The 16202-nt window shown below is 35.4% G+C and overlaps 1 protein-coding gene across 9 annotated transcripts in view; it reads left to right on the top strand.

The window, feature by feature from the left end:
- Positions 1-16202, top strand: part of FAM13B (family with sequence similarity 13, member B) — a 76824-nt gene that overhangs the window by 35184 nt on the left and 25438 nt on the right. For 6 of the 9 annotated variants that reach the window (XM_004686758.2, XM_012727873.1, XM_012727875.1 and 3 more), the window contains 3 exons: positions 4324-4365; positions 5989-6144; positions 8296-8428. In XM_004686758.2, coding sequence (XP_004686815.1) covers positions 4324-4365; positions 5989-6144; positions 8296-8428 — 331 coding nt within the window. The remainder of the gene's footprint in view (positions 1-4323; positions 4366-5988; positions 6145-8295; positions 8429-16202) is intronic. The other 3 variants (XM_012727878.1, XM_012727877.1, XM_012727876.1) reach the window with 2 other exon arrangements.

Genomic DNA, 16202 nt, shown 5'->3' with positions numbered 1-16202 from the left:
ATCGAACTCATGCGGAAGTGGCTTAAGCTTCTTTGTGCTGTGCTTTAACCAGCTGCGCCACCAGGGAGGGCCGACATAAATATTTTTATAAGAGTTTCTAACCAAGTTCAAAATTTCATCCCTTTTCACCAACCTCTTGAAAAGTTGCATAGTACTTGGGAAGACAGTTGTAAACTTTTGATTTGGTTTCTCTGTGTCAGTAGTGACCTCATGTTGCAGCCTGCTTCCATTTAGACTGCAGTTCTTATCATTGCTTAGCAGTTTTTATAAGCAATTCACCATCCTTCATGGTGTCTTAAGTTTCTTTCCCTGTGTTTTTGTTGGGATAGTTCAGAATGACTTGCAAGTGTCTACTGCACAGATAAAGTGATCTCTATCAGAGTTAATTGAAGCAGAGCTGCAGTATTTATACTGTTTGTAATATTAAATATTTGCAGTTGGGAAATAATATTTCTCTGATAGTTCTATTTGAATTACAAACAAATAGTAACTAGAATAAGTTGATGACAAGGCTGATTTTATGTTCTCAATATTATGCAATTGTACACAGATTTTAAAATACTCAACTGCAGAAATAGGGGAATTATCAGAATGACTACAGTGTTTAATGTTATTCTTGACTAAGACTTTAAGATATGTATAACCCTTGTGATATATATTTCATCCTTTTAGTCTGGTCATCTTTGTCTAAAATTTAGTGAACAAAATAGCATTTTAAAATGGTTTTTGTATTATCTGTCTGTGATACCTAAGTCATTTGACCATTAATTTCTCAGTGATTATTTTTGTGTGTCTGTTAAATCACAAATCCCATTTTTGTGATACTTGTAAATTTTGCTCCTGCTGCAAATGCATGCTTGTAATGATAAATTATCTTTACAGCCATAGCTAAATGTTGGTCCTTGTTTGTGCATAAAGTTTTTTTTACCCACAGAAGTTAACTAAATCCTGAAAATAATTAAAATCTTTGAAATCTGAATTTTTAAGTCCTTTGCCCTTTGGAAGCTCAGAGAACAAAAGTTTCATCAACTTTGTAGTATTGTTGGTAACAGTGTCATTCATAAAGTACAAAATCCTTTTATTTGTTTGTCTACAATGGCTTATCTTTGGTGGGAGACAGACTAATTGAAAGGGACTCTTTGATTGTCTGAACATATTCTTCAGGGCTGAAGAATCTTTACTGTTAAAATAATACTCCAGTGTTGTAACCCTTACATATTTATAATTCCACTAACACTTAAAAGGGGTAGGAAACCAAAATTCAACTTTGCCTATCCATCCAATTAAAGACCTGCTATTAAAAAAAGTTGTTATTTATGCATATAGTACTGGGGTACAGGCCAGAGGTGCAGGGATGGTGAGGATTTACCAGAGACAGAGTGGGGAGCAGAACCGGTAGATTGATTGGAATACAAACCTGAGGGGAGCAGTGGAAGAGAGATGAGAGGTCCGCTCTGCCATGTGGATCACTTCCAGGGCAGGGATTGAACTCTCACTGAAGCTGCCTCCGGTCAGTTTCAGTTTCTGCAATGCTGTGCTTTAACCCGCTGTGCCACCAGGGAGGGCCCCAGAATTCTGCATTTTCTGGCACTTTGGCTAGCTAGAAAATTATTGTAAAGGTTATGCTTTCTAGAGGCTAGGTATAGATCTAGGCCATTGTTTCTTACATTTATTGGTATGGATAAGAATAATTTTTGATGCTTGTTATAAATATAAGACTCCTGGGCCCTACCTCAGATTTTGAGGGAGGGGACCCAGAAATCTACCTTTTTTAATAAAAAAAAACTGTAAAGTATCATACACACAGATATGGGCAAGTGTATAGCAGATAAGTTAGCAAAAAGCCTTCCATCTAGAGATACACTGACCATACCCCAGAAAGCTCAGTCCTGATTCCACTCCCTACCCACCAGAGGTAATCACCATGCTGACATTTTTTGACAATCTCTCCCCTGTATATTTTTGAGCTATATGGAAGTCAGACTACCAATATTTTACATCGAGCTTCCTTCAGCAAACTCTGTATATGAGATTTATCCATGTTCTTACAGAGTTCTATGGCTTATTCATTGCACTGATGTATTTTGTGATATCACAATTACCTAGTATCGTTTTGGTGGACAATTTGATTGTGTTTACTTTTTGACTATTGTGAATAACATGTTTTATAAATTCTTGTACACATCTTCTGGTGCTTGCATACATTCATGAGCATGAAGACATAAACTTGTTTTTCAACTTTAGTTAAATATTGCCAAATTGGTTTCCAAAGTGCCTACTCTAATTTTTACCCTTACTGACATGAATGCTCCTCCTGCTTCACAAACTTGCCAACATTTGGCATATTAGGAGTTATGGTAGGTACATTATAGAATTTTGTTGTCATTTTAATAAGACCATTCTCTCTTCATACGCGTGTGGATCAGGTCTTTTTCATGAAATGCCTATTCAGCTGTTTACTTTTTTTCCATTGTTTTTTTCTTACAAAATTGCAGAACAATTTTAAAATGTATATTGGATATATGTTTTCCCCATTGTTTGTTGTGTTGTCTCTTCTCATAGTGCATTTTCTGATGAATAATTCCTAATTTTAATTAATTTATTTTTATTATTTTCCCTTGTGGTTAGTGCCTTTTGTGTACCCTATAAAAAATATTTTCCTAACTATGCTGCTTTATCTTCTATCATTTTTCCTTTCATGTTTATGTCTACATTGTACCTGGAATTGATTTTTGTATCTGGTGTCTGATGGTGGGGTGTGAGTATGAGTGTGTGTATGAGAGAGAGAGAGAGTGAGTGAGTGAGTGAGTGTGTGTGTGTGTGTGTGTGTGTGTGTGTAGGAAAACAAATTACATTAAAAGTTCTAATTGGAGTGTATGTGCATGGGTCCTTTTTGGCTCCATTCTTCTATTCTTGTACCAATACTGTCTTATTTAAATTAATGGTGTTTGAGCTCTGGGGTAGGTGTCAAAACTCCAGTAAAACAGCACTCAGTCCAGGACAGTGTGATGCAGGTAACCTCTGGATGATACCTGTTTTAGAATGATAAAAAAGCTCCCAAATTCTGGTGAATCTTTACCTGATATTCTCTTTAGGTATAAATGAAATCTCATCAAATAGATATTCATTTGTGTCTGGATTATTTTGCTCAGTGTTATGTTTTTTTATATTCATATTGTTATTTATCAGTTATTCATGCCTTTTATAAAAAAAAAAGTTACTGAGTATACACTATTTTTAAGGTTTTCCACACTTTATTTATTCACCTACCTGATTGCGTTGATTCCTGTTTTTAACTATTACTAATAAAGTGGCTTGGCTGTGCAAGTCTTTCTATGGACTAATGCTTTAATTTCTTTAAAGTAAATTCTTAGTAATGCAATTGCTATGCCATTCAGTTTTTTTTTTTTTTTTAAGGAACTATCAAACAGGTTTCCCAAGTGGTTATAATTTATGCTTTTATCAGCATTATGTAGAAGATCCTACTTGATTAAGATCCCCTGAATATTTTATTTTTAAACATTTTACTGGTGTTCACATCTCATGGGTTTAAGTTGTGGTAAAAATGAGACTGTTATCTTTATTCTTATAAATTATCAGTAGATACCATGATATAAATTTGCAAAGGAAAGGGGGTCTGATTTTAGCATTCATTTTTTTTTTAATATAGTTACAGAACATCCTATGAATAATAGCATTCATTCTTGCCTCAGGTGAAGATTACAAGGCCAGCATTGAAGCCTTTTACTATCCTAGATTGAATACTTTTGTTGAGGCATTGGTCATTTTTTTTTTTTTTTAAAGATTTATTTATTTGTGCATACAGAACTGGGGTACAGGCCAGAGGCTCAGGGGCGGTGAGAGGCTTCACCAGAGACAGAGTGGGGAACAGAACAGGCAGATCAACGAAGTACACTGCTGAGGGGAGCAGCGGGCGGGTCAGGAGAGGTCTGCCACGCCATGTGGTCTCTTCCGGGGCAGGTGGGAATCGAACTGATGCGGAAGCGGCTTTAGATTCTCAGTGCTGTGCTTTAACCCGCTGTGCCACCAGGGAGGGCCGCATTGGTCATTTTTTTTTCCAGCTTTGGAATTGGCTAGTGTTTATCCAAATGAGCACCAACTGACTATCCTCCATTTCTTCCCCCCCCCACAATGTATATTTTTAAGTGAAAAAATTTTTTTTAGAAAATTAGAATTATACTTTACTAGAGATAAATTTAAGACAGTGTATGGTCTCAAGGTAGTTCAGCGTGGCAGTTTCAACATATTTTTAACCATTTAGTATTGAAAAATGTTACAGCTACTTTCTTTCTTTGATTACAGTGCCCATATATCTCCCATCAGCATCTTACCGGCTTCTGCAGAGTAAGTAGTATATATTTAATAGAAGATAATTAAATATTTTTTGAAAATTTTTGTGTAGAAGAACTTGTGTATAGGCCAGATGTGTGAATGGGGAGCAGAACAGGTGGATCTGCTGAAATATACTGCTGAGGAGAGTAGTAGGTGAGACAGAAGAGGGCTGCTGCTTCATATGTGAGTTAACTTCCTGGCCAGGGATTGAACTCAGATATGTGATAGAAGAATTAACCCCTAGGCCACTAGGGAGACCCCTAAAAACTTTTTTGTAAGTACTACTAAATTATACTTTTGGATGTAGAAATAACCATCCATTTATTTTGCTGACTATAAAGGAAGAATTGTACATAAGATAGCAATACTAGTTTTTTATGTACTACAGTAGGAACAAATAAAAGAAGGAATGCTTTGCACTCTGGTCTTTGCACAGAGATGAACTTTTATTTAGATAAAGTTTTTGAACATATGAATAATTTTTAAATAATATAATAGTTTATTTTTACATCATTTTGTGCCTTTGCCCATCTCATTGTAATCCCCGTGAGCTTCCATCATCAAATCACCATAGTTGAACTAATTTTTTTTTAAAGATTTATTTATTTATTCATATAGAACTGGGATACAGGCCAGAGATGCAGAGGATGAGAGGATTCACTAGAGACAGAGCGGGGAGCAGAACAGGCAGATTGACAAAGTACACTGCTGAGCGTAGCAGCGGGCTGGTCAGGAGAGGTCTGCCACGCCATGTGGTTTCCCCCGGGGCAGGCGGGGATCGAACTCTTGCGGAGGTGGCTTAAGTTTTTTAGTGCTGTGCTTTAACCCGCTGCGCCACCAGGGAGGGCCAGAACTAATTTCTTTTTTTTTAAAGATTTATTTATTTATGCTTACAGACCTGGGGTACAGGCCAGAGGTGTGGTGGGTGAGAGGATTCACCAGAGACAGAGTGGGGAGCAGAACAGGCAGATTAACAAAGTACACTGCTGAGAGGAACAGCGTGGGATCATGCGGGTCAGCTCCCTGGCTGGGGATCAAACTCATGTAGCAGTGGCTTTGGAGAGCTTCATAATGCAGTGCTTTAACCTGTTGTGCCACTAAGGAGAGCCCTCGTTGAACTAATTTTTAAAAGGTCAATGGGACTTTACAATTTTTTTAATCTTAAAAGATTTAACTTTTTTTTTTTTAAGAATTAGGCTTATATCTATAATAGGTTTAGATTAATATACATATTATATATATTAATATCCAACTTAGATTATAGATATAAGCTTAAGTCTAGTAGACTAGACTTAGTTTTTTTTTTATTTAAAAGGAATACTGGTAAATTATTTTGCTTTGAAAATGTGCCTTTGTAGTTTACTTAAATGACTTTTTGTATAGTAGTGAGGAATGAATTATTTGGACAATTGATCCTTCCCAACTCAGTAGTAATAGTGATGTTACAATTGATTTGAATAGTGCCAGATGGGTATATTTACTTTAAAAATTTTAGTGTCATGTTTCTTATGTTCTTTTTATACTTTAGTATACCTATTTAAATACCATAGTAATTTGTTTCAGTGGTTTTTGTATTTATGCTGCCTAATAGCCAGTTAGCATGACTGCTTCTCACTAAAATGTGTTGCTTTGTAGCATTTTAGAAAGAACAATTAGAGCAGCTGTGGAACAGCACCTTTTTGATCTGCAGAGCAGCATAGATCATGATCTTAAGAATTTACAGCAGCAAAGTCTGGTGTGTAATAATGAAGCAGGAAGTATTAATTGTGATGGAGAAGGATCTAATAACCAGTAAGAAACTTTTAAACATTTTACTGTTAAGAGTTATAAAATTGTCTTTCTATCTTATAGAAACTGTGTTTTAAATAATGTCTCATTTTCATTTTGTGGGGGTGGAGTGGGGAATGGGATCAAAAATGGGGGTGGGGGGAAGTGCACAGGACTATGGTGATGGCACACAGGTGACTCGGTAATGGATGGGAAACCCACGGGGATTACAATTGAGATGAAAAAAAAATGTACAAAATGATGTAAAAATAAACTATTATATTATTTTAAAAAAAATCCTAAAAAAAAAGTCTCATTTTGAAGATTTCTGAAAATCACTGAGAATAGTGACTTTGTTGTACATATACTGGTATAGGCTGGGTATACGTGATAATGAAAATCTCATAAACCTTACATTAAAGTAGTACATACACACACACATACACACACACAGGTCCAAAACACACACACACACACACACACACACAGGTCCAAAACAATCAGGTTTCCTCCCGCAAATACCAGGTGAAGTAACTAGTTTCCTTTAGAGACTCTGTTGTGTAAAAATAACTGAAAAAAATTAGACCATTAGAGATTTGTAGTGATCTTGACAGATAAATACACTAATTGCACAATGATGTAGTGCATGTAGTCATTGAATGAAATGATGAGTTGAATCATCCTTTGCTATTTAAGTTGTTTTCCTTTCCCAACAGCCTCTCTGTTCTGCCCCACACCCATTGTAGATTATTTCCTAGCACTTGAATTTGCTTTATTTAAAAATAACTGTTTTCTGTCTTGATTGTGATATTACTCTACAACTTTATCTGACTTATCTTTAAATGGAGGAAAGCTTTATCTCCTTTCTTATTGCCTCGGTCTTGTATTATGGAATATACAGGTACCTTTTTCTGAGATGCAATGATATCATGGTTTTCATATATCCTCTTTTATTCTAAAAGTAGTAGATGAGGATGATGTTACAGAAACTTAGAGGATTTATAGGAAATTAAATTCATAATTGGGTAGAGTGATTTTTTTTTTAACTTTGAAGTTGTCGATTTTAAAAAGGCCAAATATGTCTAGCCATTAGAATAGGGTGTCCTTAGCTTAAGTGAATATCTGAAAACCTTTGCCTGTTCTCAGATGGTAATCTGATTTTTAAGTTTGGGGAAATAATTCATGTGGTATTATCTTTGTAAACAAAAGTCTTCGATGTTTTGCATGTTCTAAATTATGTAAAATACACAGTTAGAAGCTATTCCTATTGTACTTGATGTTTTAGAAACTGTGATACTTAGTAGTTGACTTGTATTTTAATAAGAACAAATTACTATAATTATTAGTAGTATGCTTGGCAGTGTGCTTATAAGAGAGAAATCATCTTTTTGGCACATGGATTAATTTTTTGTATTATAATAGTTTATTTTTACATCATTTTGTGCCCATCTCAGTTATAATACCTGTGGATATCCCATCACCAATTAACCCCCGTGTGCCATCACTATAGTCCTGTGCACCCCCCACCCCCCATTTTTGATACCATTTCCCACTCCACCCAATAAAATGTCTCTGGTATATAGCTTTTCATTATTATTTTTTGTTTACATGGATTAATTTTTAATTAATTTTTTGTTTACATGGATTAATTTTCATTTATTTGCCTTATTTTCCTCTGAAAATTTCAGAGGCATTCGCAAACACCATCCAATGCAGAGAAAAAGTTAACTCACTTAACAATCTAACTTGGCAAAAAAAAGAATGAATTCTTTATTTTTTTTTTAAAGATTTATTTATTTATACACATAGAACTGGGGTACCTGCCAGGGTTGCAAGGGTGGTGAGAGGATTCATCAGAGACAGAGTGGGGAGCAGAACAGGCAGGCTGACGAAGTATACTGCTGAGGGGAGCAGTGGGCAGGTCAAGAGAGGTCTGCCACACTGTGTGGATCACCTCCAGGGCAGGGATCAAACTCATGCTGAAGTGGCTTTGGCTTCTTAGTGCTGTGCTTTAACCTGCTGTACCACCAGGGAGGCCCTAAGAGTGGATTCTTATTTTTAAAAAATGTACATTTACTTCAACAAGTAGAAGTTCTAAATCATTATTCATATTTACTTGAAAGGCTTTACAAATTTAACATTTGGCCTGATCTGACTTTTAATCTTCACTACTAGGGTTGATATTGCTGATGATATTATTAATGCCAGTGAAAGTAGCAGAGACTGTTCAGAACCTGTGGCTAGCACGAATTTAGACAATGAAATTATGCAGCAAGATTTTGTATTTGAGGATGAAGAAAACAACCAGGTAAGGAAAGCCAAGAGTTTAAAAAAAAAATGTATTAGTTGTGCTAAATGTCTGACTCTGATTTTGTTATTCTTTTGATATTAGAAATCATAGTTTTATATCTTTGCTGACATATGTATTTGTCTTGGCTAAAAGTCCCAAGAGCTTACACTTCTTATTAGAGGTCAGGAACCGTCATTAGGTCGGAAAGAAGGTGTAAAGTAAAATTATTTAAGAATATTTTCCTGCAAAGATATAAATTGCCCTGTCAGCTTAGGTAGTTTGTGGTTTAATGGTTGAATTTTGTTCTTTTTAAAGCTGTTCTATATTTTCTGGATTTTTCCCCTGAAGAATGTGGTATCTTTTCATAACGAACAGAATCAAAAACTTCATTTTAAAAATGACCCGTTTTATGGAAGGTGCATATACTTAACAATAGAGAAGACCAAATCATCAGGCTTATTAAGAAGGATAAACTAAGTTGTCTGCTATGGTTGTTTTTATAATTTAGTCAGTTAATAAACATACTTGGCTGCTTTAAAACTAGGGGAAATGAGCCAAATCATTGTCACAATTATTAGTGAAATTGTTTTTAAAATAACACATTTTAACAAATATATATATGTATGTAAGTATATACACATACACACACATATATAAAATCAGCATCTTTTTTTTTTTAAAGATTTATTTATTTGTGCATACAGAACTGGGGTACAGGCCAGAGGCTCAGGGGCGGTGAGAGGCCTCACCAGAGACAGAGTGGGGAGCAGAACAGGCAGATTGACAAAGTACACTGCTGAGGGGAGCAGCGGGCGGGTCAGGAGAGGTCTGGCTCGCCATGTGGTCTCCTCCGGGGCAGGCGGCAGGCGGGAATCGAACTCATGTGGAAGTGGCTTCAGATTCTCAGTGCTGTGCTTTAACCCGCTGCGCCACCAGGGAGGGCCTAAAATCAGCATCTTTAAGACACATTTAGTGTTGGCAACACATATTATTTTTTTAAGATTTATTTATTTATGCATACATGACTGGGGTACAGACCATAGGTGCAGGGGCGGTGAGAGGTGCACCAGAGACAGAGTGGGAGCAGTACAGGCTGACTGATGAAGTACACTGCTGAGGGGAGCAGCGGGCCGGTCAGGAGAGGTCTGCCACGCCATGTGGTCACCTCCAGGGCTGGGGATTAAACTCATGCTGAAGTGGCTTTAGCTTCTTAGTGCTGTGCTTTAACCTGCTGTGCCACCTGGGAGGGCCGTTGGCAAGACATTTTAAAATAAGGTACATACATAAGGAAGTTTCTTCAGTGTATTTGCATTCTAAACCATAAAGTAAAATTGGTATAGTAAGGCTGTTACTTGTTCTTTGTTACTCTGCATATGAGTGGAGGTAGGGTGTGATGAGGAATGATAATACCGTGTTAGAGGATTATTAAAAATATCAGAAGTAAAAGTATAAAATTATGTATTAGAAAACATTTTACATGTTAAGTTGCTGTTGTTTTCACTAGCATATTAATCTTTTTTATTTCTTCATGGTTATTATATCTATAATTGTCTCCTTGCCTTTTCCTGAATTGTCAGTTTCTGTTTGCTCACCAGTAGATCATTTCCATCAATATAAGGTGTCTATATTATTCCTTTGCTCCACAACTTCACTAGTATTTGGTATTGTCAGTGTTCGGTATTTTAGTCATTCTTATAGGTGTGTTGTAATGCCTCATTGTTTTAATTTGCAGTTTTCTGGTGATATGTGACCATCTTTACTTACGTTCATTTGCCATGTGTACATCTTTGGAAGGTGTCTGTTAAGTTCTTCAGTTCAAACAACCTTAATCAGGTTATTTTATTTTTATTTTTACATCATTTTGTGTCTCTTTCCAGGTTGTTACCTTATAAAGTTTTAAGATTCTTTGTCTATTTTGGATGTGGTCTTTTGTAACTTGTGTCCTGTGCACATACTTTCTCCCACTCTGTGGATACCCTTGTTTAACTCATTCTTTTGAGAACTTTTTTCATTCTCTTGATACTGAATTTATAGAGCAGAATGGAGTTTATCAATTATCTTCTTCATGATTGTGTTTTAGGTGTAGTTCAGCATATCTACATGCCCACAGGCTTTCTTCTATGTTAAATCCTAAGTGTTTTATAGTTTCACCTTTACATTTAGTTCTGTGATCCATTTTGAGTTCATTTTTGTGAAGAGAATAGGTCTATTTTAGATTCATTTATTTGCATGTGTGAATGTATGGTTGTTTCAGGATCATTTGTTAAATTGATTCTCTCTACAGCATTGTATTGCCTTTGCTTCTTTGCCAAAGATTAATTGATTTTCTTTTAGGGTTCTGTTTCTGGGCTCTTAATTCTGTTCATTAATCTGATTTTCTCTTCTTTCATCAATACCATATTGTGTTGATTTCTGTGGGTGCTTTATAGTTTCTAGAAGTCAGACAGCCTCAGTCTTCTAATTTTGTTTCTTCAATATTGTCTTGGCTATTCTAGGTCTTTTGTTTCTCCATATAAACTATAGAGTCAGTTTGTTGATACTCATTATGTAACTTTTATAGATTTTTAACTTGGATTGTACTGAATTGTACAGCAAATAGGGATGAAGTGACATCTTCACAGTATTGAGTTTTCCTTATCAGATCTGTAGTTTGTTTCACATAGATCTTGAAATATTTGCGTATAAAGCTGACAAAATAGGTGCATGATCAAAATATAAGGGAAACTACATGTTGGGAGTACTAAGATAAATGTTAATGTTTTTAATTTAAATTCTACTTACATATCATTGGTAATTAGGGAAGCATTTGACTTTTGTTTATTAACCTTATATCTTGCAACTTCATATAAACAATTTTAAATACATGCATATATATATATATATATATATATATTTAATTTAATTTAATTTTGCACAGAAGAGCTGCGTTATAAGACAGAGTTGTGGTGGGTGAGAGGATTTTCCAGACATGGAGTGGGCTGCAAAACAGGCAGATCTACTGAACACTGCTAAGGGGACTAGTAGGCAGGACTGGAGCAGTCTTCTGTGCACTGTGTGGTTTAGCTCCCTGGCTGGGCATCAAACTCAGGCCAGAGGGGTGATAGCCCTGAGACTTAACCCGTAGGCCACCAGGGAGGCCCATTTATATAATCTCTTAGAAATTCTAGGAGGTCTTTTTTTGGGTCAATTCTGCATTTCTAGATAGACCATCATATTGTGTGTAATAATCATGAACAAAGAGTTTTTATGCCATCCTTCCTTATATGTATATGCCTTTTATTTCCTTTTCTTGGACTTTTTTGATGTTGAACAAAGTATTGAGAAGGCACATCCTTGCCTTAGTGGGAAAGGTTCAAATTTTTCACTGTTAAGTATGATGTTAGCTGTATGTTTTGTTGTAAATAGTATTTATCAAGTGGAAAAAGTTCCCCTCTATTTCTGATTTACTCTTTTTAGTCATAACTGGGTTTAGATTTTATCAGTACTTTTTCTGCATCTGCTTATGTGATCATGGGAATATTTTTTTATAAGCCTTTTAGATACATTGCTTAGTTTTCAGAATGTTGAACCATTTTTTAAAAAAGAGATTTATTTATTTATGCATACAGAACTGGGGTACAGGCCACAGGTGCAGGGGCAGTGAGAGTACCCACCAGAGACAGAATGGGTAGCATAACAGGCAGACTGATGAAGTACACTGCAGAGGAGAGTGGTGGGCAAGACAGGAGAGGTCTGCCGTGCCATGTGAGTTACCTTCCTGGCAGGGGATCAAACTACGAAGCTGCTTTAGCTTCTCAGTACTATGCTTTAACCTGCTGCGCCACCAGAGACAGCCCATGTTTGACCATTTTTGAATTCCTGGTGTAAATACTGCTTGGTTGTTGTATGTAAATCTTTTTATATTTGTAATGTCTTTGGTTTTGGTATTAGAGTAATGCTGCCTAATAGAATGAGAAAGGAAGTATTCTTTTTACTCTGAAAAGAGATTGTATAGAATTGGTGCAGTTTCTTTCACAGATGTTTGATATACTTCACCAGTAAACCTGTATGGGTCTGGTACTTTCTGTTTTGGAAACTTATGAATTATTGAATCAAATCCTTTGATGTGGATCTATTCAAATTATGTACTTTTCCTTTCCTTTTTACAGATTATGTCTTTCAAAGAATTGATCCATTTTACCTATAGTATCTGTGACATAGAGTTGTTCATAATACTCCGTTGTTATCCTTTCCCATCCATGCTGTCTATAGTAACGTCCCCTCTGTCATTTCTGATATTAGTAATATGTGACCCTTCTTTTTCTTAGCTAGCTTGCTAGGATTTTTTTTTTTCATTTACATGAATTATTTCATTCATATTCGTAAGGCTACTTTGTATAAACTATGTTAAATCAAAAGGAAGATACAATATATTATTCCTGCATGTGACAGTCTGTTCAGTGTTAAATCTTTTTTTTTTTTTAAATAATATAATAGCTTGCTAGGATCTTACTGATTTCATTGGTCTTCTTTGAGACCAGTGGTATTTAGTTTTGTTGATTTCTCTCGATTTCAATCTCAGTGGTTTCCTCTATGATTCGTGTTTCTTCTTCCTTAGTTAGATATAATTTATTCTCTGTCTCTGTTTCCTGAGATGGTAACTTAGATGATTGATTTAGATCTTCTGTTTTAATATATGCATTCATTTTTGTAAATCTCCTTCTAAGCATTGCTTTGATGCATTTACAAATTTTGATCAGTTCTGCTTTCATTTTCATTTAATTCAGAATGTTTTTGAATACCCATTGAAATGCTTTTGGAGGGACCCATATGTTTCTTAGAAGTGTGTTATCTTCACATTTTTTTTTAAGATTTATTTATTTATTCATACAGAACTGGGGTACAGGCCAGAGATGCATCGGAGGGTGAGAATGGGGAATAGAACAGGCAAATCGAAGAAGTACACTGCTGCGGGGAGGAGCGGGAAGATCAAGAGAGGTCTACTACGCCCTGTGGTCACCTCCCGGGCAAGTGAATCCTGAGGAAGTGGCTTAAGCTTCTTAGTGCTGTGCTTTAACCCGCTGCACCACCAGGGAGGTCCTAAATCTTCACATTTTTTACCCAGTTATCTTTCTGATACTGATTTGCGATCTGGTATTAATTCTTTCTGAAAATTGGCTTTGAGAAACTTCTATAAATGATGGCTTCATGGCCTTGAAAAGAAAACCAGCACATTTCCATTTTATCTAGTAAGAGGCAGAATAATTTTTCTTCTTACTGTTTGAAAAAATTGCCGTTCAGTTGAGCTATTTTTACTTAATGCAATGTGTAAACTGAGTTACTTGGAATATGAACAGGAAAACACAAAAATAGCTTTTTATCAACTTGATAATCTAGATTTTGCATGTACCTAGGTTACAACAGAATATATGTAATGATGTTAGAAATAGAAATAAAGCAGTATTGTTTTGCAGAAAAGAAAAAAGAACTGGCCATCAAAATTTGAAGACTTCTTGGAGGGAGAGAGATTTTTGAACAGTGGGTTAAATTTTCTTGGGGATTTATGGAAGATACTAAGGAGAATAATATAGTAAAAATTACAGGGAAATGTTGGATGTTAGTGAAGCAGTGCTACCAGTAGTATTATGAGAGGGGGATAATTTGGAAACTTTAGAAGATGTGTAACAGACATTAAGTCTGAAACACTACCTTAAGAATTATGGATTATTTCAGTAGAAGGAAATTACAGAACAATTTGAGGTAAAAGGAATGTTGTAATCAGGTCTGTATTTTAGGAAAGGAGACTGTTGTGATAGAACTGTATGTAGACAATAAACTGTTCTGAAGATTCAAGGTAAGGACAATAATCACTAGGCTTTCTCTCCTGAATTTGGTGAGAGCTTAAAAGTGACCTGAACTATAATCAGTAGGAATGGAAGTAAAGCTGAAAAAATATTCCATACCTAAAAATGACTTAGATGTTAATTTGGATAAGAAAGGATAGACTTAGGAGAATGGAAAAGAGAGATTTGTATCACCGAAATGTTAAGGTGGCTAGTCAAAAGGGTAGGATACAAATGTGCAGAATTAAAATAGCACCAGAAAATTTTAATTTTCACTTATTTGCTTGCAGGTGAGAGTAAATATTTAATAAAATAGCATTTCCCTTCATTGTCTAATTGTCCCTCCCTCTCCCCCCCCCACAGGAAAAAAAAAACCCAAATATAACAACAAACAGACCAGGTTCAATATATTTAATTCTGGTAAAAGTAGGTGAGATAGGTCTTGAGCACAGACATTGGGAATATAAATTGTTAAAAACATTCTAGAAATCATGTTAACAATAAGGACAAAGACTTTAAAAGAAAGTTTAAAATCTAGGACTGTCCTAAGAAAATAAACACAAGTTAGAGTAAAACACAGAGATTTATTAACTAGTATTCTTACTGCAAATACAACATTCCTATTCCTGTTCACAATAGAAAAAAATGAAAAACATTAAAAATTTTCATTAACTAAGAGCTCCAAATAAATCAAGGCATACCCACTTTGGGTATTGTTGAGTCACAAAAACATTGTTTTAAAGATCTATATAATAGTCATGAAATAAAGTTATAGTAAAAACAAAACCCAAGCATAGATTGTTAGAACTAACACTGTCCTACTTGTGTGATATTGACACATAGAATTTAAAGAGCTACAATACAATGTTTATAGTGGCTTTCTCTGGTTGATAGTATTCTGAGTGATTTTACTTAACTTCATATATTTTATGTTCAATTTCTAATAGTTTTGATTTTTTTAAAAGTCAGATAATTTAAACAAACAATTCCAGGTAAAGAAAATTCTTTGGCTCTAGTGCTAGGAATTATTGGTAAAGCAAGAGTAGTTTGGTAGAATAGTGAATTTCAAGAAAGCCTGATGTCAACAATTTGAGAAATGATATTATCAAATGTGTAGCCACAGACAGCAAATTAGAATACCTTTTGCATAAATTTTGCAGTTAAGTAAAAGGAAAGAAAACAGCAGAAACAGTTTGTTGTTGTTTTGTATTTCTCTAGAAAAAAAATTGAGCATATTTGTAAGAAGAATAGGAATCAGTCACTAATCTAGAGAGACTGAAAAATATCAGGAAAACAAAGTTAATGAAACACTGCATTTGGAGAGTCTGGGGTGAGAGTTGAAGATTGAGTGATTATTGCTACATAGGAAAAATTACTTTTAATTTTTAATTAAAGGAGAATAGGGAAGATTTTTGAAATGGGGACAATTTTGGTATATTCTTGATGAAATCAACATTTTTTAAAAAAGATTTATTTATGCATACAGAACTGGGGTACAGGCCAGAGGTGCAGGGGCAGTGAGAGGATTCACCAGAGACAGAATGGGGATTAGAACAGGCCGACTGACAGAGTACACTGCTGAGGGGAGCAGCAGGTTGGTCAGGAGAGGTCTGCTGTGCCATGTGCATCACCTCCAGGGTGGGGATCGAACTCATGCTGAAGTGGCTTTAGCTTCTTAGTGCTGTGCTTTAACCTACTGCGCCACTAGGGAGGGCCTGAAATCAACCATTTTTTTTTTCCTTTAACTTGTTTAATTACAATTCTGAAGTGCTTGTCCAATCATCCCCTTTATTTACATTTGCAAAGCTTTTTTTTTTTGCCTTTTTAAAAAAATTTTTTATTACAAAGTTTATTTTTACATCATTTTGCACATTTTTTTTTTCCATCTCGATTGTAATCCCCGCGAGTTTCCCATCACCAAATCACCCCTGTGCCACCACCATAGTCCCGCGCATTTCCCTCCCTCCCCT

Source organism: Condylura cristata, unplaced genomic scaffold, assembly GCF_000260355.1.
Source record: "Condylura cristata isolate star-nosed mole 26May11 unplaced genomic scaffold, ConCri1.0 scaffold00021, whole genome shotgun sequence".
NCBI lineage: Eukaryota > Metazoa > Chordata > Mammalia > Eulipotyphla > Talpidae > Condylura > Condylura cristata.
Note: the sequence above shows the minus strand (reverse complement) of the source record. Positions and strands in the feature narration are given on the sequence as shown.